Genomic DNA, 23464 nt, shown 5'->3' with positions numbered 1-23464 from the left:
GAGTAGAATAGTCGACAGCCACTGTTTTGGATTTGCTCTCATGCTCGCGTTCGTGTCCAACGTCTCGAAGTATCAGGCGGAATCGGAGACAACAAATAAGCCGGTAGCATGGAATTGGAAATGAATCCTGGTTACTTTGCCAAGATGGAAAACGTCATGGATTGCGTCAAAAAGATAGACCCGTGCACATATACTTGGGAAAGGAGCAGAGGGTTGGAAGTGAGGGAAATAGCTCATGTTAGTACGAGTGGTACGAATGGGATGAAGGGGCGATGGGGGGCGTGGTCGCGGCGTAGCGGGTAACGGCTTAGCCGCCTTACCGCGAATGTGCATTAGCATAAAAGGAAATGAACGTTTGAAAGATGCACATTATTTGTTGTTGTTTTCCTTCTTTCTTTTTTTACATTCCTAAGACTTGGGGTTGCGTGGCGTTTGTGTGGTACACATGATTTCTTTTTGCTCAAGAACTTTATTCGTAGTTACCGTGTCTCAGTCAATGAAAGTCTATTAGAGACGCCCACGTGCTATTGTACCAAGAGGATGGAAAGTATGGATTGCCATCTCTCTATTCCAGAAATTGTGCAAACTATGACTATCACCCCTTCCATCAACTTGCATTTCATCGTCTTGTTCCCTGCGTTCTCTTTTTACTACACTCCATAGCCGCTCTCGACACCATATTTAGCTACAAGTACGGTTGGTGTAATTGGAATGATGTAATAGTTAGAGCCTAACGATAAGTTTACCGTATTGGACGACTGGGACACCTTCATCTGTCATGTTGTTGCCGCTGGCGCCAAAGGCTCCGTTTGGAATATGACAAACACCATTCCGGCGCTTTCGATATAGCTCTACGAGTAGCTTGCTGTAAAGCGTAATCTTGAGGGTGGAGGAACCTGTTTCCCTCTCTAGGAAGGAGCTGATGAGTAAGTTTACGGGGTCGTTGAAAGTAGCTGAGGCACGGACAGGCAAATACAAAGCACTGTTGGGGTTTTTGACAACAAACATCATCCCGCCATTAAATCTACAGCTTATTACCCATATTGATATGCACCGCCTTCAACTGTGAGTAGGCCTCTAACCCTGCCTCACCAAGCTCCCGTCCGATCCCGCTTTGCTTGACACCACCAAAAGGTATCCTGTAGTCGCAATCCTGACTGCTGTTCACCCAAACCATGCCCGATTCAATCTCCGCAGCCACTCTGTGAGCTCTTTCAAGATCCTTTGTGAAGATGGCGCTGCCGAGACCAAAGATCGAGTCGTTGGCCATGTTTATCGCTTCCTCTTCGCTTGAGAAAGTTGCGATCACTACGAAAGGCCCAAAAATCTCCTCTCTATAGATGCGCATGTTGGGCGAGACCTTTGTAAAAATTGTGGGCTTGACGTAGTAGCCATTGCCTTCACAAGCCTCTCCACCCTCAATCAGCTTTGCACCCTCAGATTTACCAATGTCGACGTATGAGAGCACCCGTTCGTATTGTTGTTTAGTGACTTGAGGACCTTGGAAAGTATCATCGCTCCATTGATCACCGATAACAGAAACGACCTTGATCCGCTGGCGGAACTGGGTGATGAAGGAATCGAAAATCGACTCCTGAACAAGTATACGAGAAGTAGCCGTGCAAATCTGGCCTTGGTTCGACATGATACCTACGTGCGACCATCGTACCGCTTGTTCCATGTCGGCATCTTCAAAGACGATCAACGGAGACTTGCCTCCAGTCTCCAAAGTAATGTTCCTCAGTCCTGCAGCAGCCATCTTCATGATCTGGGTTGCAGTAGTGGTAGAGCCCGTGAAAGCGACTTTGTCGACGAGAGGATGTTGTACCAGCGCTGCACCTGCTTCCCGTCCAAGCCCGTTCAAGATATTTACAACGCCAGCCGGGAATCCAGCCTGCTTGATAAGCTTAGCTAAAATGAGAATCGATAATGGTGTCTGTTCCGCTGCTTTCAATACGACCGTGTTGCCGCATGCTAACGCAGGTCCAAGTTTCCAGCAAGCCATGGATAAGGGGTAGTTCCAAGGGATAATCTGAGCGATAACACCGATAGGCTGGCGTAGAGTGTATGCAAATTTCTGAGGGGTGGTACTAATTGTCTGCCCAGAAATCTTATCCGCCCAACCAGCGTAGTAGCGAATAGTAGAAAATGCTTCAGGAAGGTCTTCGTTGAGGGCTACGCTGTAAGGCTTACCTGATGACGTTTAGCATGTGTCTTCAATTATCTGTTCTACGAAGCTCACCGTTGTCCCAAGCATCGATAGTGGCAAGAAGTTCCTTGTTCTCTTCCATCAAGTCTGCAAGCTTTGCCATGAGTCGCCCACGTTGAGTAACGCATATTTGCTTCCATTCCGGATTCTTCAATGCCTTCTTTGCTGCTTGGACTGCACGATCAACATCCTGCTCGGACGCAGCCTGTACTACAGCGATCTCCTTTTCCGTGGCAGGGTCGATTGATGATATTGTGTTTGTTGGCGATGATGAGTCCACGAATTCATTATCGATGAAGAGGCCTGTGGGTTGCTCCTACTCTTGACCATTCGGAGCTTTCAGCTTGATGACTTGAGGCATGGTGGGTGATTATGATTTGTTAACGTAGTTCCGCAGTCTCATTTGTTTTCATGCGGATTTCAAGTAGTGATGGTGACTCTGTACAAGGTGCGAACATGGTTATGTATCAACGTTTGCTTCGATCCGGAGCTTGTGGGGTGGGGTCGATTGAACCCACACTAGGTTATCACAGCAGAATTAGTGGCTTTGACGACTGGAGCTAGGAGTCTCCTGCCGCATCTGGTAATCTACTCCCTCCATTTTCGTTCGCAAGCTCCACCAGAGGGACAATGTAGAAGCGGTTCGTCTCCTATCAAGGGACTGTGGTGGCTGAAGCCATGTTTCGATCTTATCGTGCGGATCCGCAACAGGCGCGAACACAATATTTGCAATGATCGTTTTGATTGTGGCGGAAGGCAGTGGATAGCTAGAGAATTATGGTGCTTCTGTTATCTAGTCTTTTTCGATGGGGATGGAATGGTGCGGCCGAATGCTGTCGCTGGGGGCGTGCTCGGCTGATGCCAGACGCTAATCGTTGACCTCACACCGACGTTCGTTCACGCTTTATGCCATCACTTATCACTAATCCCATGCCACATTACAACAACAAAGCTTTTAGTCAGGGCGTTCGAATCTATTTATGCTACTGCGAAACTTGACTACGCACTGTAGCTTTCTGCAGACAGCCCTCTGTGCTCAATGTCTTTTCGTCTACCACTTTGTAACTGCCTACTTACGTAGGTAGACTTCAACATTGGCAATGATTAAGCACTCAAATCCAGAGAGCTGTATATGGCCTGAAATTGTGCTTCCACTCTCAGTTCGAGGTTGTCAGAAAGGCAAAAGGAAAGAAGAGGTGCAGGATCGAACGTATAGACCTGGCGACAAAAATACTTACATTATCCCCGGCAGGCAATACTATGGCATAGCGCGATCAGTAACATTCCGAAATTCTACAACCAGGGGTTTCAGCTGATGTGAGAAGCTATTTCAGAGTAGAGAGGTACGGAACGTGTCGAAAATTGACAAGGACATATACACACCAAAAGACATCAGTCATAGACTTAGGCGCCCACTCACCGCAAACACACGGGAAATGAAACATTGAATCCACTCACATGTTCCACTAAGTTTCCACCCCCACAAAATGGGAGCCTACTCATATGAGAGCCTCACTCGTCGTGCTCTATTAGGGTCAGCTCCTATTCTTGTCACTCATCCCCTTCACTCCTACTATGTACGGCGTACTACGATCGACCATGATAGGACTGTCGTCATTCTTGTTAAAGCTGAACGTGACCGTTGGAGGCTTTCGATGAACCTGTATCACGTTCAGCAGGCACCATCGTATCTAGGCGCCGAGATGCGCACTCTCCGCGATGAAAATATTCTTCAATCGCATCTAGAAAGACCCATAGTGAGTGGCTTGTTCTAGATCTGAAGTGAATGTGCAACACTCCACCAAAGTAAGTGATCTCTGCCCATCGCTTTCGCCGCCGTTCCTTATCTTTCAGGGCCAAACCAATGGCGATACGGCGCTAGTCTGCCTAAAATTTACTGTGAGCGATTGCACCAGTTTCTTTATTTTGCAGCAGCTCCGACGTTTACCACGCCAACTGATCCCACCCTCATCAGATACACGTCAAGCAACGAGTCTTCTAAAATCGGAAGAACCGAACGTTCTACACGATACGATGTGAGATGTAAACAAGATGCGGTTTGTGACCGGTCTAGCTGATATGGCCTATTTGCAACACCGGTTCGGTGAACTGTCTGTCTTAAAGATGGATACAGACGATGCAAAGATCTACGAGAGGTATTTTAGTCCTCAGTTGGCACTCGTGGACACACCGTGGCTTACTCCCTCATAGATACCACGGTCAAATACGTTGTAAGATGGAGTGTGACTTATCTCTCCCTTCTTCTGATAGAGCGACAACTTTGCCGAGATTCCTATCAAATATTACAGCCCCATGATCGTTGAGATTGTTACTGGTTCCGTTATCGACCCGAAGTACAGCCTCCCAGACGGTATTTCCAATGGCACAATGGCGGCGGAGATTCACATGCAGGTGTATTGGTGTTGCTCTGCTCTTAGCGAAGCCGGTCCAGGCGTAGGCGTTCACGGGCAGTACTTCTAGCTACGATACCTTGGAGGACAGTGGGATAATTGCGTTCATGTAGTACTACACATCTAATGAAACCTCTTGGAGCCCATGGTGTATTCTTATGATAATTCTGACTATCATGTCAAACAATGTCTGTATGTTACTACTATGCTCATGTCGTTCTTCATCGTGTCTATCGAAAGCCTTGATTTACTCCAGACTTTCACATTGACCTCATCATTTGTGCCGCGTAGTACTATCGTATGCCTGGTTCCCTCTGCAAAGTCGAAACACAACTTTTAAGTAGTCCCATTAACCTTAGTTGTATGTTCCGTCCCGCAGGCGTATCCGCATGTTTGCCAGCACCCCAACCAAATGGTAGCACCAACCTTCTTCTACTTTGCTTATCTAGCACGACGAGTGCATCTAATGGAAATTTGCCTCCACCAAGAGGATGTAGTAGGCCTAGGCGGACGAAGTGATTGTTCGAAGGTGTCGCAGCTTGTATTATGGGCAGCGAGAAGGGCGCAGACGAAGAGAGTCTATGTGTCGAAGGATCGTGGCAGAGGACGAGGGCTTGGAGGGATGGCGAGAGAGCGTAAAGGTCTGGTAGTGCGGAGCTGTCGAATGTTAGTGGTGGTTCAGATGGGATCGGGATGATTTTACCATAGCAATTCGTAGTGTACTTGAACGTTTCCTTGCACGCACAAAACTATTATTGACCCCTGTCCCTTGTACCTTGGCCAGTTGTCATGCGCCTGTAACATACTGCCTGGTGGAGTCGCGAGCGTGTTGCTAGCAAGTATAGCGTCTAGATCCACGCTCCATGCTTCTTCCGGGCTTATAATGTCTAGCTCTTCCAGTTCGCACTGTGTCTTCGATCTCTTCAAGTTCTCGCCTAATACTGGCAGGGCAGGCGACGGCTCTCTGCGGTACGGTACCTCGTCGTCGTCATCGTCAATGGTCAGGCGCGAACGTTTGCGGCTAAGTGCCACGTTCATGGTCCAGCTGTTCTGCGTAAGTAGATCGCCCATCTACGGCATCACATGATACATGCGTTGTGGACAAAGAAGACGCGACCAGCGCACATGTTCCTACAAATAATTTAAAGTGCTCGTGGTTGTCGCAGAGACGCCCGAGCGAAAGGCTTGTGGTTCCTGCACGCCAGGCCCAAGCTCCCTGCATACCCCGCCACCGCGCCTTGCCTACCTACCCCACTATCGAGCAGCTGCGCCTAGGCTACCAGAACGGCGGCTGGCGACGTGCGTCTTGGATGCTTCGCTTCGATGGCCTCGAGAGACGTCACTAGTAGACTACGGCAGAGCACTTGGAATGGGAGTGTTCCGCTCGAGATACGGCTGCACAAGGGCGACTGTAGGACATACGATGAGTCGGACCCTTACTTAGTATGTGCAACCTCGATACTTGCATGATGACGGTACAGCTCGATGACTTGTGAGCTGACTAGAGGCAGATACAATTTCCACGAATATCCTATCTTGGGTTACTCATACACAAACTACATGCCTTCTTCTCACGCAGCCTCATCTACCCCGACGTCACACCGAAAGATGCATGGTTATCCTACGAAGATGTGCCGTTGAAATGGCACTATCCTGTAGGTCTCCTCTACGACCTCTACTCTGGTGCTGAGCCCGCATATCCCTCAGACACGGATACAGAAGCTGTGCAAGCTCAAAAGATTGATAATGCAGAGGAAGAGCGCCAACATCTACCGTGGCGCCTCACACTGCACTTCTCTGGCTTCCCTTTCGAACAGCTCGTTCAACTCGACAATGACGACAAGCATATGCATGATCTGTTTATTCATAGTGTCAAGGAGGCGGACTACCTCAGAACAGGAACAGGAAAGACAGTCATGTTTTTGAGCAAAGAGGACAGCACACAGCTTTGGAATGGAGTGAAGAACCACGACTTTGCGTTGTACAATCCCATCAACCAAAAGCTGCTGAATCCGCAAGGAGTCAACCTAAGACATCTGCCGGTCAGGCTGTATCTCCCACATGCGTCGTCCGAAGGGGTTCAAGAAGAAACGGCACCAGGGAGTTTGAGAATTGTGCAGAGGCTGGTGACGCCAAATCTGTCGTCTAGTAGGTGTAATTGCGGTGTAGGTCCGGATGGGGCTGACAAGAAACAGGGCAACCACAGACCATCGGGACAGCATTGAACCAGATATTGCCGACACTGTTTCCGAGCAGACGAAGTCCGCTACTGGCACAGGCAGTGCTGCACGGTGCCGTCTTACCGCTGGGGGCGAGTGTGGAGGAATTGGTTCGGGCGACAGCATATCTTGACGGGTGGCTGCACATAGCTGTTGTTATGATGGCCTGAATAAGTGTTTTATGCCCAGGCAACATCGGTCACACGGTGGCCGAGTCATGTGCGACGCTATAGCACCATCCTTGATAACAACAATATTGGCTGTACGGGCAACGTCACTATGGCGGGCATGGAAACACACCCTGGATGTTTGCCTCTCACTCGCGACACTTGCTACGGGTGATGATGTGTGCGTGACATAGCGATCCTTCTCAGCGTTTCAGAGCGCCTCGTGTGCCATGCCTCGCCAAGATGCGGGGGCACAGGCACAACAGAAGCTTAGTGATGATCCCGGCTGCTCGAACCAAGGCCACCCCACGCGCCTCCGGTCTGCTTGGGCGCTATCGGCGTAGCGCGTCGCCCTGTTGACGGCAGAGGGAGCGTCTGGAAATGAGGCATTATTAGCATGCGTTGTTTTTGTCTCCGGTGCGCTAGGCGTGCTTTTGCCTGCCAGCCCACGGTTCGACTTGTCAAACGGCCAGGGCGTTCTATCCGAGGGTGGGCTCGCTGCGTGTTCATCAGTCACTGCAGATAAGCAATGGGCGATGACATCGTTGCTGCTTCTGCGGCACAAGAACGGTTAATAAGTGGCAGGGGTCGTGGTCGAGTGGAGCCGATGAGTAGCGTCAGCGGCGGCTTGCAGCAACCAGACGCAACTGTGTGGAGGCGCGCGAGGAGCGTCCATGGGGAGTAGCTACAGTGGATATCACCAGGTAAAGGGACCGGTGAAGCTGCGCAGAGGGCCTTCTTTGTTATCGTACGAACTAGGTAAACAAGTTGGAAAACAGTGAATCAACACGTGCAAACTCCCTTGACGTCTGCCGAACATGAGGCTGGCGATCGTCGGCTCATCTACGACGAAATGATGGCATGTCGCGCCATTGGCCGCGCTGGGTAGCTCCATCCTAGCTTCCTCAACCCTCGCGTTGCCAGGTCCCAGCCATTCATCTACTCCTGCTGCTGCTCTTCGTCCCGAATCTCCCACATCCCCAAAGTCCACGATCGGCTACCCACCTCAACACGCTCTCGCGACTCACACACGTAAGTTCACTAATTCCATGACCGCTCCCATCCCCGGCCGAAGCTCGCGCTTCTACCCTTGCAAGCTTGGAGGCTCCCGGCCAACCCGCTAGGACCCGGGGCCAAACAAAATGCCTCATCAACTGCAGAAATTTTCGGCGAGCCGGCGCATTTAAAAGCGGACTATCAGCCTCTGGCTATTAAGGCTTTTGATTTCACTCTTTGATGCTGCATCGCTGTCGACCTGCGCCATTCAATTAACATCGCCGAGTCCCTCTGCCGTCGCGACCGTTCCGTGGGTTTGATCCGATCGCGCTGACAAGCTTCCGTTACCATCACCAGCTTCCAAACAAAGCTTCATCCAGCTCGATAATTCAAAAGAGGTCCGATTCAATTCGTAAATGTAAGCTCAATGCCGCCTTTTCTCTCGAGCTGCCTAGGAGGTTGCGCGCCGCGTTATCCCATCTACGCCATCGGGACCAGTCTTGCGACAAGCCTTGGCTGAAGATCTTTCTGCTCCATAGCTCTCTTGGACTGAATCGCATTCGCCCAATGTCGCTGGCCTGTGCTTCTCCAGCTCCAGGAATCTCTTCAGCTACCCCGTTCGAACATCCTGTCTAACACATTCACCTCAGAAACCCACAAACACAATGGCCGCCATCTCTATGCCTATCGCTGCTCGCGCCGAGTACGCTCTCCACCAGCTTGCCAGGCGTGACAAGAACTGGGCTCAGCGTGAGCCCGGTGTCATCGTCGTCTTCGTCATTGTTTTCCTCGTCGCCGTCCTGGTCATTGCCATGTTCATCAACAAGAAGGTACGTTACCCAGCCTCACCAGCCACCTATATTCGCACTCTTCTAACACACAGCACAGAGGCAAGCCGGCCGTGGCGTCGCATAAGATACCCCCCCTTGATTCGAGTTGGAGCGCAGCCGAGCAGTACGATATGAAGGAGGACAAGACATGACCCCCGATACGAAGTCATAGATCTGTATGTTGGACGGGCAAGAGCTTGTGTATAATGTGTTTGAGTATTCGCGTATAGGATAACACGAGTTTTCCCTAACGGGATTGCACCGTGGTGCGAATGCCTATATTCCTAGGCTTCGTGGTAATAATGAACAAATCAAATACCCATTGAGCAGTTGTCGCGTCCAACATTTGAGGAATGAATGAGTTTGCTAACGCGTAAATGATGGCTCCCGGAAGCTGCATAATCATAACAAGGTGGCGCGTCAACCGATTGATTCGACATTGGTCGACTCACACCTCAATCTCTTCGTTGCAGTAGAAAAAGGACTGGACTAGGTCCATGCACATGCCCTGTGCTGTCGTCCAGCACAGTCGCGAACAAATACATTCTCACCGCCGTCGTTACTTTTCCAGCTTAGCTCGCTAAATCGTCTGCAAACGCAGGTTCAGACTTCCTGCATGCTCTACGGCAAAATAGGCTAGCACCAGCTGGAGCGATCGCTTGCTTCTTTCTAGCTGTAGTCCCCAACATTCTTCTTTCTAGTTTTCCTCGCCCGACAAAACTCACCACATCCATACGGCCCGATGCCAATGTTGACGAAGATGAGAGTAATTGCACTGCTCAAACTTATCCCTCGATGGACTTCTTACCTGTCACACTAGTTCAACCTACCTGTGGCTTTGTGGACCTTTACCCTCGTTGTCGAGCGCTTCCCCGTTCATGTACCCGTCAAGATAGCACTCACCGACAAAATGCCATTGATTGTCACTGAGGGATCTCAATACATATGGTACATTTCCACCAAACAAAATCACGATCGAGTCTCCAGCCATCATGCCTGCTGGTCCGAGACCGAGATGACCCGATGAGGTGATAAACAGACGTCTCTTCATCAGTCGTTCAAGTGATGCGATGTAACGTTTTGGATAGCGATCCTCCCAAGGATTGGGTCTGAAATCCGTTTCTAGGTTGCATGCCTCACTCAGTTCTTGCGCTCGATCATTGATACACGGCTTGATTGAAACCAATCCTACTAAATGTCCTTGGTCTGGGGGCTGTTTGGGCTTTGTTCCAATCTTGCGAAAGATTAGGGATAGACTTGAAGGTACTGAGTGGTTCAAATCGAGCGTCTCGATGCTCAGGCGTCTCGCCTGCTATCGTCACAAGGAAGAACGTGTATGGGGAACTTGGTGGAACCTCACTCGGAAGTCCTTGTAGCAATGGGCTCTCCCTGAAAATACCCGAATTGACTGTTCGTTTGAGATCAGACATTCTGTTTCTTCACTGGAGTAGGTATGATGTTGAAGTAGACATGGAGCCGGTTGTGTCTGGGAGGTTGCCTTGTTCCGACGCCACATACTTGGCTGTGCAGGCCAAACTGCAGCCTGATATTGGCATGTTTTTGAACACATGGATGACAAAAGAAGTCCAAGACTGTGCAAGTGTTGTTGTTCTGTGAGCCGGGATCATTTATCATCGAAGGAGAAACCATGTACAGGAAGACACCGTTTGGCTGGTTTCTTCAAACGAGGCATCATGCTGTCGGTATCGGGAGCTATGATGGCAGATTCGCGGACGCGTTGCTCTTCCATGTGACAATTTCATCAAGTAAAGCTGTGCCTTTTCGTTGTGATGGCTGGTGCAAATTTTGGAAGAGCGAAAACGGAATTACCCCGCGAACCATTGGAAGGCACCCATCCACGACCGTAGGCTGATCTAGGCATAGGCAGCAACAGCGACAACCTTGTAACGGCCGCCTGAAACCCATGTCACATAGGTATAAGAGTTATTCGTATTCTCATGAGGAAAAGTACAATCTTAACATTTCAAAATAATTCGGATTTTCTCTACGCTGCAACCGATCTTCCAATACACACCAACAACCATGCCGGTCACACTCACAGTTGCGGACCACGAATCCAACAGCTACTACAGAAATCACAAACTGACCTCTAGCGAAGAACTACTAAGAGGGACGAGTCCACGAGACTCGCAAAAGTGCAAAAGGGTTATCCAAAGTTCCATCCCCGAGGACGAGTTCGGTAAATCTCACCTCATCGAATCGAACAACGGGTTCGTCCACGCAGCTTTCAATGCATATTGCAGCCATCATCACCTTACCATCCGCCCCGAAGATGTATGGTTCGCCATCTTATCGCAGCTGAACTTCTACATCAACGCCAACGCCGAAAAACTGCGCGACCACTTCGTCTCGCACCAAGGGCAGAAACAGCTCGAAGTCAAAGACGTTGGCAATATCCATAGCGTAGACGTCGGCGCGCTCGCACGGCGCATGACAGCGTTGATACGGGAGAATGTCAAGGACCCTAACTTGCGAGACTGGATCATGCCAGCCTTCAGCACGACCACAGTTACCGACCGTACGACGGCTGCGGTGCTCATGATGGGCAGTATGCAGGCTTATTTCTCATACAAGATGACCCTCATGTGTGGGATTCCCACTGTCACTCTATTAGGTGAGCGCGCAGATTACGAAGATATCCTCGCCAGACTCGATAAACTGCCAGAGTTGGGGCCTCAGACAAGCACATTTGCAGACCTCCTTCGCCCCGTTCTGCGCAACTTCATAGCTACTTTTGATTCAAAACAGGCTGCCACCTCACGCGACTTTTGGTCCAAGATTGCGCATCGTTTTGGCGGAGGTAGTGGGCCGTCGTACCTGGGAGGCTGGTTGACGGCATTCTGCTTCTGGGACGACAAGGGGAAATGTATGTATGATCTGCAGAGAGGAGTGAGTGGCTGGGGAATTAGCCCAACCGATCCAGAGCGGTTGGAGTTGGATGGCGCATCATACCATCGCGTTGATACTAATGATATTCCGAGTGGCTTTGCTTCCGTGCCAGTCTTGGTGGACGACAATGGTACGGAGTACAAGACAAAGATGATTGCAGGGTCGCTAGGTATTAAGATCACAAGCAAAGACGACCCATGGGCTGGAACAGCGGAGGAGAAGCTGGATTCACTCCAGTCACTCAGTGGGTGGATGATGTATGAGATCAGAGGGCCAGGCGAGAGGGGTCCCTGGTTTGGGTGAAGAAAACGACTTGAAAGGAAAGGTGAGGATTCACAGACTCGTATTAAGCAAAGGTTAGATAGAGATAAGAAACAATGAAATAATTGCCTGAATTTGTTTGCATATACATCTCAAAAAGTACAAATCCGACTCAAAAAATATCGACTTCAGCGCAAAATCGCAGGTACACACAGCGAATATGATGCAGTGACTCTCCCACTACTACTACAACAGTCTCGACCACTCTAGGTGAAGGCCATGCTCTTCTTGATCTCCGCAATGGCTAGCGCAGGGTTCAGTCCCTTGGGGCATGTCCTTGAGCAGTTGAGAATGGTGTGGCATCGGTACAAGCTCATGCTGTTATTGAGGGCGTCCTGGCGCTCGGCCTTCTTCTCGTCTCGTGAGTCGGCGATCCATCGGTAGGACTGGAGAAGGACAGCGGGGCCAAGGTACTCCTCTTGGTTCCACCAGTATGATGGGCACGATGTCGAGCAGCAGGCGCAGAGAATGCATTCGTAGAGTCCGTCGAGCTTCTTGCGGTCTTCCTTGGACTGGCGGTACTCACGACCCTGGTAAACTGTTAGTACTAACTTTTCGGCAAGCTTCAGAATATATACGTACATCTGGTGCGGCAGTGGTGCGCTGCAGGTATGGCTTCACCGATCGGTATTGCTTGTAGAAGAGAGTCATGTCCGGTACGAGGTCCTTGACAACGTACATGTGGGGAAGCGGGTAGATGCGAGATTCCTTGGTAGTGTCGGTAGGAATGCGGCCTGTTGTATCCTATTAGCCTCCCAACTCCCATGTGCGATGCTATTCCACATACAAAGACATGCCAGTGTGTTGACTCCGTCGATGTTCATGGCACAACTTCCGCAAATACCCTCACGACAACTCCGCCTGAAAGTCAGAGTAGGGTCCACCTCGTTCTTGATCCTGATGAGCGCATCCAACATCATGGGTCCAGTCTTGTTCAGGTCGAGCGTGTACGACTGCATCTTGGGCTTGGACGTGGGCTCATCTGGGTTCCATCGGTAGATGTGGAAGGTCTTGGTCTTCGCATCTTTGCTGGCCTCGGGATCCTTGATTGTCGACGTCTCGCTTTCGGGGATGGGTGATCGCGAAGCATCGGGTGCGATCTTTTCGGCGACCTTGGAGATGGGCTCCCGGGCGTGAACGTCGTTTACGGAGGCGAAGCCACGAGAGAAAACTGCCGGGCGTACGGCTGCCGTGGAGCGTTAGCAATGCTCAATTGAGGTTGTGATACTGGGCGATATACGTACCAGTTCGCTGGGCAGCCAGACGAGTAAAAGCGCGTATGGAGGCCATTGTGTCTAATGTGGAGTGGAGAGTGCGGGCTGAGGCTTAAAGGTCAAAGTGTTGCTATCATCGAAGTTGTAGCGCCAGAGCGCCACTCAAGCTTCCTCGGTTATGACAACTGCCAATCTGTGATTGGTGGTACCCGTTCATCGGACGATCCCGGCTTCTTCGGCCCTTCGACGCCACTACATCATTGTCGAAAACGTCAACACTTGCTATGAACATCTCACCATATATTCATCAACATGCAGAATGTTCGCGCAGTAATCTTCGTACGATTCGGTTGTTCTCGACTCCTCCCGTTCACGCCATTGGCCTTGTGGAAAGTGGCGCAAACGAGTCGGCTTCATAGGAACATTGTCGGCTTTATGCAATCTCTTCGAGCTCGTGTGACCATTTCGCAAGGTTGATATCCTGAAACTGCCAACGGTAGAAAATTCGGTACTGTCGTGGTGGCTTGATGTATGTTATGCCATGTGTTGACGATCGACATTTCTGTCCGCACCACCAGCCTCACGAAAAGTAGAATTCACTTCAAGATTCTACGTCTGTAGTAATAATCAACATGCAGAACTCTGCACTTTCGGTATATAACCTTATGCACCCTCTCGTTATCTGGGTCTCGTACACACTCTTCTCTATATTCCAGACACTTCCTTGCAGCTCGTTTTGCGCCTGTCATTCCATTGCAATCATTGCACACGTCTCATCCACGGCCTGGCCTTCACAGACTTGGAACTTCAGTAAATCAAATTTTGTGTCAACAATCTCAAGAGTACATGTGTTTGTCTTTCGCCCTGTTTTCCACTTGCATTTGCGTTACTGACCAGACCCATAGATCACTCTTACCTTGACCGTGTCACACTCTCAGGTATTATAAATACACGTCGTTTCGATACGCTTCTTAAGGACACTGTATCATGCCAATTTCGGGTCCGCTTTTCTATTTACTCGGTCCTATCTCACGCTCATGTTTTCGCTCTTTCCTCTTCCGGACGTCGACTCACCTTCACCACGCGTACCATGAAACAGAAGGCACGACGAAAGTCGCGTGTCTTGATCCCACTTCGAGCTCTTCCTAACGCCTTATAGAGAGTGAGATTCAAGACGGCCACTCTAGGATGCCTAATTGTGATAGCTGTTAGCTTGGCGGGAGCATCTGTTGCCAACCCACACTACGTCCGCCCTCTTCTCTCCACCATCGCACTTCGCTCGCACCTCGCCCACATTCGCATCCACTATTAACGCACCATTGTTGCCAAGATTCTGTAAGCAATGTCTTCATCACCTCAGGTCAGTCATCTGCTCTTGCATTTGCTTTTAAATCTTGTTGTTGACAGTCCTCGAGAGGCACACGCCCAGCAAGAGCAGAGTCATTGGAGGTAGCATGATCGGCAACTACGGCAGTCCACATCGCAGTGGTCAAACAGTGCGCTTCCAGACGGATGGTCAGTCTGATATCTCGCCGAGTGTGGTAGAGGCTGGATCTCATGCAAGCGCGTCAACTGATTCATCCACTCCCTCTGGAGGATCACTGTTGCAGCTGGGCTCCGACAATGCCGCTGGCCATTCCATGACTGTACCTCGAGGACAAGTCAACAACCAGATTTTACAAGCCAAGCAGCAGCTTGTGAGCCTTACTTGAGTCCAGAGACATGCCAGGGAACTGTTTCTAACATACACACAGCCGACAACCCCTCAGCGAGCTCATCATATGTCAGCCAACAGAAACGGCATGCCCTCCCTTATCTCCCAGACTCTCGCTTCTCCGCAGGCTATTCAGCAGTATGGTGGTTCTGCTCAAAAGACGCAGTCCAGCAGAGCCGACCACCTCAACAACCCCAATACACAACGTCGCAGCACCCATACTAGCCAGATGTCTGACAACTGGCGTACTTCTGGTCGTCTGTCATTCAACTCAAGCCGTCGCTCATCTCCCATAGTCAATTCTGCTGACACATCTCCACCATTGATGACCGATGTTCCCGAGTATCTAGCTGTACAAGAGATGGCTTTCCGTCAGGGTCAGTCTGACTCAGGTAACTCCCGCAACAAGGTTCCACCGAGCCCTTTCGCGAAGCACCTTGATCATGTCTGGGCTCAGTACTTCAAGGTGGGTGCGGCCTATGGAGGAACGCCTGCCACACCGCCCGTAGCATCGTCTCCCTCACACGACAACTTTGCCTGGTCAGTACTGATCAACCCCACTACACAAGATCTAGAGCACCTCAACGGCTCGATCGACATTGAGTGGGCTCGCAAAATGTGTGTCATGTCGTTGAACTGCATGAAGGAGCTCATTCACGTCGTGCGCGAGCGTCGCAACGACTGGCGCAAGATCGTCTGCGATGTCCCTTTCCCGGTTAAACAGGCGATAGTAGCCTTCCCCGATCTCTGCGAGTACTACGAGGCTCTTCAGCACGACGTTCGTCAGGCATTCGGTAACGGACTATGAAGCGTGTAATAAGCTTCACCTGCACCCCTCATGAAGTGGTAGTATTACTCAAAATACGGAGTCCAGGCCGCTTCTCATGACGATTATGACACGCATATGGTTTGCTGATGGCTTTCACTGGGCAATGTAATGTTTACGTGGAGATCCGGGTTTCACTTGTAAGATGTTTCCCCTAAGCAAGCATGATTTTTCCTTTTTGTTGTCATGGCGTTTCATGGTGGGCGTTGGTGGAGTTTCAGCGCGATCTTGTTGAAGGAGTATCCCGGCAGGATCGTCATGTTTCTATCTATGTTCACGCCCACCAATCCTGCGACGTCATATAACGACCCGTATACCGCATATAGAACTGGCGTATAAATCTCAGATATATCGCAGCACACCGACGCACCAGCATGCATAGCAAAAATAATTTTCGATACAATGGCTCAGAAGCAACGACACGTGCCTCAAGTGCTCGCGTCGTGATACTGCCACGCCATATCACGTGGAGACGTGAACACGGGAGGAAATGGCTCCGGGCCTTCTAAGATTCCACGATCTGCGAATATCCGCGTCATTCACATCATATCAGATTTTCATCTCCATCTAATATAGCCGCGTCAAGTCGTGCAAACAGCAACCCCGAAAATGACAGCAACAGTTCCAGCACGTTCACATAGCTTCGATCGTCAGCACCGCCTTTTGCAGCTCGACTGCAGCTCCGACCTGCGACACTATTCGCGCAACCTCGGTCCAGGCGTCCAGGAGCGCATCTTTCAAACAACGAGCGACGCACTGAGGAAACAACTGGACGAGCATCGCGATTTCCTACTTCAGCATCAACAGCAACAACCGCGTTTGGCCCCTGCCTCCGTCGTCAGCGGCTCTACGCCCGCAACTCCTCACGCATACCCGCAACCTCATCCCTATCCACAAGTTTCGCAGCCTCCGCTACAGGTGGCCACCGCACCCCAGCTGGTCCATCGCCGCCCCGAACCTACTATCGTCCCCGGCGACATCAGCACATATCCGCTCGCCCTACGCGATGCTCTGTATTCGCAGAAATTGATTCCACGAGCGCACGATGGCAGAACAGTATACCATGTTGTGGCCAGCAGCAAAAACCGTGATATGGGCGAGGACACAAAGGTTGTAGGGACTTGTGGAACCATGCTGGCAGCAAACGAGCTCGCGGCGCGGTACTTTGTTGAACATTGTATGGGCGATGTCGCTGAAGCGAAGTTTACACAGCTGGCGAGCGGCGCATTGCACTGCGGTGCTGGGCCTCACAATGTGTATGTGCAAGAGGGCAGGATGGAATGATGGGGGGGTATGCGATATACAGACCGCGGACCCGAGGAAATGGTCTGTCTCAGGTTTCACGGTACCCTTCACAATCTGCAGGGTCAGCTGCCGTCCTGCCGTCTGCCCCTTGCCCAATCCCGCCGGTATGTCTTGACTTCAGGACGTCAAACCACTGAATGTCGGAAGCGCATCGTCATGGCCTAATCAACGATTTGCGGACAGTGTCCAAATTTCAGCGCTACTCTATAGCCAGCGAGCAACGTGACAGCATGCCAAGCTGTGAGATGGGCATGGCCGGTACAAAGGTGATTGTCTTCAGGGTGTGCCGAGTGACAGGAGTCAGACGAGTGCACTGTTTCTTCGGCGCACGCTAGAGATACATGTGCATGAGGCAAGACCAGAAGGAGAAGTGACGGGGCTTTACAATTCTGGAGTTGATGTCAAATTTGGCGAGTATGTATTATTATAATCTATGCAGATGTTCTATGCACACTGTTGCTGGAACAACAGACCTGAATGGGTCAATAAGTTCTTAATCACCTTACCACCCGTTTTACCGCCTATACAACGCTTCCCGCGTCCAAGTTCCCAGTAAGTACGTGTACAACATCCCCTGCATACTGTGTTACATGCCGGCCATACCTCGCGCGCGTGACACAACTACTCAATTCCCTCCGTTCCCAACGCCAATCGCCTTGCTACGAGAAACAGGCCAACAGGATCAAGACGGAGAAAACTTGATCATCTGCATGTCTGCACCGGAAGTCCGTTCCCTGCTCGCACTTCCCAATAAGGCAGTTTGTAGAATTACTATCGATTGCGGTGTTGGTATGTTCCGCAAGTTCCGCCAATACCGGACTCGACTCTATTGTCCGCCCGCAACTTGCCGGCAGGGACAACTAACAACCTGGCATGCGCTTGTTCAGACTACGTCATACAGTGCTGTTCTCGTTGCTGTCGCATGAGTGCTTGCTTGAATAGGTTTCAACGACAAGGAACAGCGCTTACTTGCGATTTTGTCAATCGCTTGTATACCATCTGTCACATCGTGGAGATCACAGATCCAACTTAGCGCAACGGGACGAGCGATCTGATTCTACAACCGCACAAAGCCTTACATACGCCTTACCTCGCACCCACACCGCATACGCGCAGCCATGGCGCCCCCAAACACGCCCTTTATATACCGTCTCTGGCACCTTTATCTCGAACCCTTCTTCGCCCTCGGCGGCGTCTACCACCTCCACTGGGCACCAGCGCAGTACTTCACCTTCATGCCGTCGACGTCGGCCTACCACCCCGATTCACAAATCGCCTACGACCAACTCGCATCGGCATACCTCTTCTTTGCTTTCACAGAGGGCGTGTTGATGCGGGTTGTGGACGATAGGAGGACGTGGTGGTGGATCGTGTTGGGGTTGGTGCTGTGTGATTTGGGGCATTGCTATGCGGCATGGTGTGAGATGGGGACGAGAGGGATATTAGACTTTGGGAGCTGGAGCGACAAGGATGTAGTCACCAATACGTTGAATGTGTTGCCTGTGCTGGTGAGGACGGGGTATCTACTGGGGGTGGGGGTGCCCGGGGTGACAGTGTGAGCAAAAAGGGAAGAAGAGGGCTTAATTTTGGGATTTGAACAGGTTGTTGGCTTGTGAAGTCTTGACCGGTTGACTCTGGACTGTATAGTATCACATGACGTTTGAAGACAGCGTACGTATATTTTCAAGACAGCCAGAACCACATTCTTATGGCCGCATCGGCGACTATGCCGATTGAACTGTTCAGTTTGTCACTAGTATGATCAATGTATCTGACTTGTCAAGAAGATATCATGATCTTGCATATACTGCGGCCGGTTGCTTACGAGGACGGCCGGGTAAAGCGAGAAGTTTCTGTCACGTCTCGGTCTCAGTACAAGGTTGCATGATATCTCGGTATCCTCATGAAACGTCCTACCGAAATGTTGGGGGAGTTGAGGCCGAGGTTTGGAACGCAGTAGGTTTCTCCAACCTTCTCATCTGTTCTCACACGCCCAATTCTAGATGGTTGGTTTGCTGAGCGTCTGCAGTCCACATGCATGAAAAATATAGTAATAGGTGGGGTCAGTGAGCCGCGGGAGAATTTGATGTAGGCGAACATCGGATTGTTCGCGCAATATCGGATTCTGCGCAAATGCCATGACGGTGCAAGGTGCCGAAGCGCTACAAAAAGACTCAACACTTTCCCCGCCACTCCTCATCGAGATGGCACCTTATTCACATGGAAGCTGGAAGCTGCCCGAGCTGAACAGACGGGTGACTGGCTTCGGAGCATTCGGCGCGCACAGGACTGAAGCAGGCTATGGTTGATAGCCCCAACGGTTGCACGAGCCGTAGCCTCTCTAATTGGTGCGCGGGGCTGTGTGGTTTGCGACTAAATGGGAAGCTCCCGCAGCTGTCAGGCTTTGGCAAAGGATGCGCCGGCGCACATTCGTCTGACGACTTGTTTCCGTGGAACTTGCGTAAAGATGATTATCATCGAGTCATTCGCTGCACGAATTGCTGTGGAGAGGCCCACAAAGCTCTGCAACGCGCTGTGCTTGTCCGGTGTGGCTGTACGTCATACCGCGGGGCTGAAATCTTGCAATTTGCGGCCATGGACATGAAAGTAACCAGTACGTTGTCCCTGGCCGTATGTCGCACGCCTCATCAGGAACAACAGCCAGATATCCTGAATTTTCCTGTTCTCCCCCTAGGCCTCTGACAGCTCTTTCTTGCTTGGGCCGCCAACTCGACACGCCAAAGTTAACGTCTGGCTTCCCTTGGACGAGCTTCACGATCGATCGAACCTACCGGAAATTTCACTGCGCGCTCCTACCGCCTCTATAACTTCACCTCGTCTCCTCCGAGCCGTTGTACAGGACCCGCTCCCCCCACCTATATCTGTTTTCACAATCTCCACGCCATTTCTACAACCACAATTTCTGACCAGCGGGCGCCGACGCCAGACTGCTGCCCAACATGACCACCCACGTCGTCTCCCTGTAGGTAACCACTTTCTGCTTATCCAATCGATAGACAGCGCATCATGATTGTTACTTGCAGCTCTGCGCCTTCACCTCATCTAATGTAGTTAGTTTCCTACCGTATACTGTCGATTTCCACGAGTCCAAGTCCAACTCCAACTCCAACGCCCCAAGCCCACCACAACCAGCTCCCCCAAAGCTGAACGAGACCGCCCGCGAGCCCTCCTCCACTAGTGCAGGCAGTGCACGACCAGCTACCAAAAATGCAGATGATGAGCAGCCCCAGAGCCTCCTTAAGCGCGCGCCGCCGACGCATATCCAACTGCCCAAGACGCCTATGAGAATGACCGAGCATGAAGACTTCTTCACCCCTGGCCTGCCCAGTGCAGCCACGCACTTTCCCAAGCCAGCAGACCCCCGGGGCCTGGTACGTAGCGATGCCCATGTCCCTGAATGGGGTACCACCGGCCGGTTCTTCAACCAGCCCATGTCGAGGGCCGAGCCAGCACCACCCGACACGATTCTGGAATACGCCAAGGCACAGGAGCGGGCGCAAGCCCAGAAGGAGCGCATGAAGGGCTCTCATGCCGGCAAGCCTACAACAGACCCGCGATGGGCCACCGAGTACACCGTTGTGCCTGCTGTCCAGGGCAACGGCGGGCTTACCAACGCTCTACGCTGTGCAGTTGACAACAAGTGCATTAGCGACACTATAAGCGTGGGCTTGATTGGCTTCCCTACCGACAGCTTGAACGAGGAGAAGAAGACGGAGATTTACGAGAAACTTGAGGAAGAGCATGACGCTCTCACCGTCTTCGTCAGCGACAAGGACTTTGACGGCCACTACGCCCACTACTGCAAGACCATCCTATGGCCAGTCTTCCACTACATTATCCCCGATCACCCCAAGAGCAAGGCCTTCCTTGATCACTCATGGGTATTCTATGTCAAGGTCAACCAGGCCTTTGCGGATAAGGTTGTCAAAAACTACAAGCGCGGGGATGTCATCTGGATTCACGACTACCACCTGTGTCTTGTTCCTCAAATGATCCGCCAGAAGCTCCCAGATGCACAGATTGGCTTCTTCCTCCACACTGCCTTCCCATCGTCCGAGGTATTCCGCTGCTTAGCTGCGCGCAAGGAGCTGCTTGACGGCATGCTCGGAGCGAACCTAGTCGCATTTCAGACACCGGAGTATGCCCACCATTTCCTGCAGACATGCAGCAGGATTCTCTCAGTCGAGGCTACCGAAGACGGAGTCCAGCTAGAAAACCGTTTTGTCAACGTACACTCATCGCCCATTGGTATTGACCCTCGCGCTCTCGCCCTGGCACGTGAAGAACCCGAAGTTCTAGAGTGGATCACGACCATGCAGAAGCGATACGAGGGCAAAAAGGTTATTGTCGCTCGTGACAAGCTCGACAACATTCGTGGTGTCCGACAGAAGCTGTTGGCCTTCGAGCTGTTTTTGAACAAGAACCCAGAGTGGAGGGACAAGGTTGTCATGATCCAAGTCGCCACATCCACCACCGAGGACACCGAGCTCGCTGCAACCGTTTCCGAGATTGTCACTCGTATCGATGCAGTTCACTCGACCTTGACTCACAACCCTCTCATCTTCCTAAGGCAAGACATTGCTTTCTCGCAGTATCTCGCGCTTCTCTCCATCGCCGACGCACTCGCAATCACAAGTCTTCGCGAAGGCATGAACCTCACTTGCCACGAGTTTGTCATCTGCCAGGACGGCCGTGCGAGCGAAAAGAAGCACAGTCCTGTCATTCTCAGTGAGTTTACCGGAAGTGCCTCGGTCTTTGAAGGAGCCGATCTAGCCGTAAATCCATGGGACTACAACAGCATCGCAGAAGCATTCCGGGTCGCTTTGGAGATGACCGACTCTGAGAAGGAACGGAGATATACCAAGTTGCGCGACACGGTTATGCACCAAACCGGCGATTTCTGGGTCAAAAACCTGAGTACCTATCTAGCCAAGGTCCACGACGAACAGTTCAAGCGCGATACCATGTCCATTCCCCGTCTTTCTTCCAGCAACCTTGCCCGTACCTACCAGGAATCTCAACGACGACTCTTTGTACTTGATTACGAAGGTACACTCGCATCTTACGGATCTGTTAACAACACCATCTTGGCAAGCACTGAGCGTGTCATCGTCGTTCTCAACGACCTTGTTTCTGATGAGAAGAACGTTGTCTACGTTATGACTGGTCGGACTGTTCGAGAGACCGAGCTCATCTTTAACCGCGTACGAGGTCTCGGTCTCATCGCGGAGAATGGTTGCTTCTTACGCGAGCCCACCGCGAGTGAATGGATTCAATTCCCCGAAGAAGAGAAGACTGTGAAGTGGAAAGACTCAGTCAAGCCTATCTTGCAGTACTATCTCGAGCGTGTGGAAGGTAGTTGGGTTGAGGAGCGCCACTGCTCTATCATCTTCCACTACAACAAACCCAGCGACAAGGACGACTCTGCAAGCCGACATGCCGGTGACTGCGCGAACCACATTAACGATGCGTGTGAGCAGCAACGCATAAAGGCGGTTCCCACCAAGGACTCGGTTGTCATCGAGCCCATTGACTTTGACAAGGCCTCTGCTTCGCAGTATATCTTCAGCAAATACCCAGAGACGGCTCGACCCGACTTTGTGTTTGCAGCTGGCAACGACCGAAGTGATGAGGGTGTCTTCCGATGGGCGGAGAAGTTGAAGGAGGATTGGAAAGTTCCCAATGTCCAGACTGTTACCGTGGGTGATCGCAACTCGATTGCCATGTCGACATTGCCCAACGGCGCAACTGGTAAGTTTTGTTTTCTGAATGCCCAACAGGATTTTTGCTAACCAGCACCACAGGTCTGCTTGGTGCTCTGAGCAAGCTCTCCAAGAACCCCGCTCGCCTTGAGATGATTGAGTTGGAGCTTCAAAAAAAAAAGCAAGCGAACACAAAGTCATGAACGGCATGTCTCACACTTTCGATACCCCTCTTACGACATGATGATTGGTGAGGGCAACGGGTGCATAGAGGCATGGTATTGGGACGAAGAGCTGCGCATGGGATGTTACGCATGAATGAATGACAAGCACTGCATAGAGTGGAGTCCGGTTGGTCTTTTCCTATGATAGATCTTTTCTACACTCAACACGGAACCTAGAGTCTTCTTATCAGTCCCGCTCCAAGTGTACACAATTCTGCTGCCCAGATATCGTGAATTATAACAGTAAGCCCTCTACTGATTTATTGTAAGTCCACGTTCGTCGCTGATGGCGCTTGCAGCGAATGGGGACAACATCTAGACTCGGAGCATGCAAAATCATCATCCTGTATATGTAGTAATCTATTCTATGTAGTTTGTCTAAATACTGGGCTGGG

At 51.1% G+C, this 23464-nt stretch overlaps 7 protein-coding genes across 7 annotated transcripts; 5 read left to right on the top strand and 2 right to left on the bottom strand.

Moving 5' to 3' along the window:
• Positions 1-1024: 1024 nt before the first annotated feature.
• ALTATR162_LOCUS8223 (uncharacterized protein) lies at positions 1025-5658 on the bottom strand (the record flags this gene model as incomplete). Its single annotated transcript, XM_043315853.1, has 4 exons — positions 1025-2193; positions 2243-2525; positions 5076-5277; positions 5324-5658. The coding sequence occupies 4 exons, from the start codon at positions 5656-5658 to the stop codon at positions 1025-1027; spliced, it is 1989 nt and encodes a 662-aa protein (XP_043171788.1).
• Positions 5659-6262: 604 nt separating this feature from the next.
• On the top strand, positions 6263-6972 carry ALTATR162_LOCUS8222 (uncharacterized protein; the record flags this gene model as incomplete). The annotated part of the gene is made up of 3 exons (XM_043315852.1): positions 6263-6275; positions 6328-6763; positions 6816-6972. The coding sequence occupies 3 exons, from the start codon at positions 6263-6265 to the stop codon at positions 6970-6972; spliced, it is 606 nt and encodes a 201-aa protein (XP_043171787.1).
• Positions 6973-10875: 3903 nt separating this feature from the next.
• ALTATR162_LOCUS8221 (uncharacterized protein) lies at positions 10876-12045 on the top strand (the record flags this gene model as incomplete). Its single annotated transcript, XM_043315851.1, has 1 exon — positions 10876-12045. One exon carries the CDS (start codon positions 10876-10878, stop codon positions 12043-12045), a length of 1170 nt encoding a protein of 389 aa, XP_043171786.1.
• A 224-nt stretch (positions 12046-12269) lies between these two features.
• Positions 12270-13353, bottom strand: ALTATR162_LOCUS8220 (uncharacterized protein; the record flags this gene model as incomplete). The annotated part of the gene is made up of 4 exons (XM_043315850.1): positions 12270-12593; positions 12646-12797; positions 12851-13249; positions 13308-13353. 4 exons carry the CDS (start codon positions 13351-13353, stop codon positions 12270-12272), a joined length of 921 nt encoding a protein of 306 aa, XP_043171785.1.
• A 1378-nt stretch (positions 13354-14731) lies between these two features.
• Positions 14732-15799, top strand: ALTATR162_LOCUS8219 (uncharacterized protein; the record flags this gene model as incomplete). Its single annotated transcript, XM_043315849.1, has 2 exons — positions 14732-14974; positions 15032-15799. The coding sequence occupies 2 exons, from the start codon at positions 14732-14734 to the stop codon at positions 15797-15799; spliced, it is 1011 nt and encodes a 336-aa protein (XP_043171784.1).
• A 627-nt stretch (positions 15800-16426) lies between these two features.
• On the top strand, positions 16427-17101 carry ALTATR162_LOCUS8218 (uncharacterized protein; the record flags this gene model as incomplete). The annotated part of the gene is made up of 1 exon (XM_043315848.1): positions 16427-17101. The coding sequence occupies one exon, from the start codon at positions 16427-16429 to the stop codon at positions 17099-17101; it is 675 nt and encodes a 224-aa protein (XP_043171783.1).
• Positions 17102-18240: 1139 nt separating this feature from the next.
• On the top strand, positions 18241-23388 carry ALTATR162_LOCUS8217 (uncharacterized protein; the record flags this gene model as incomplete). The annotated part of the gene is made up of 5 exons (XM_043315847.1): positions 18241-18449; positions 20199-22894; positions 22948-23005; positions 23218-23312; positions 23369-23388. The coding sequence occupies 5 exons, from the start codon at positions 18241-18243 to the stop codon at positions 23386-23388; spliced, it is 3078 nt and encodes a 1025-aa protein (XP_043171782.1).
• Positions 23389-23464: the final 76 nt, after the last annotated feature.

Source organism: Alternaria atra (assembly GCF_907166805.1).
Source record: "Alternaria atra isolate CS162 genome assembly, contig: 28, whole genome shotgun sequence".
Classification (NCBI taxonomy): Eukaryota; Fungi; Ascomycota; class Dothideomycetes; order Pleosporales; family Pleosporaceae; genus Alternaria; species Alternaria atra.
Note: the sequence above shows the minus strand (reverse complement) of the source record. Positions and strands in the feature narration are given on the sequence as shown.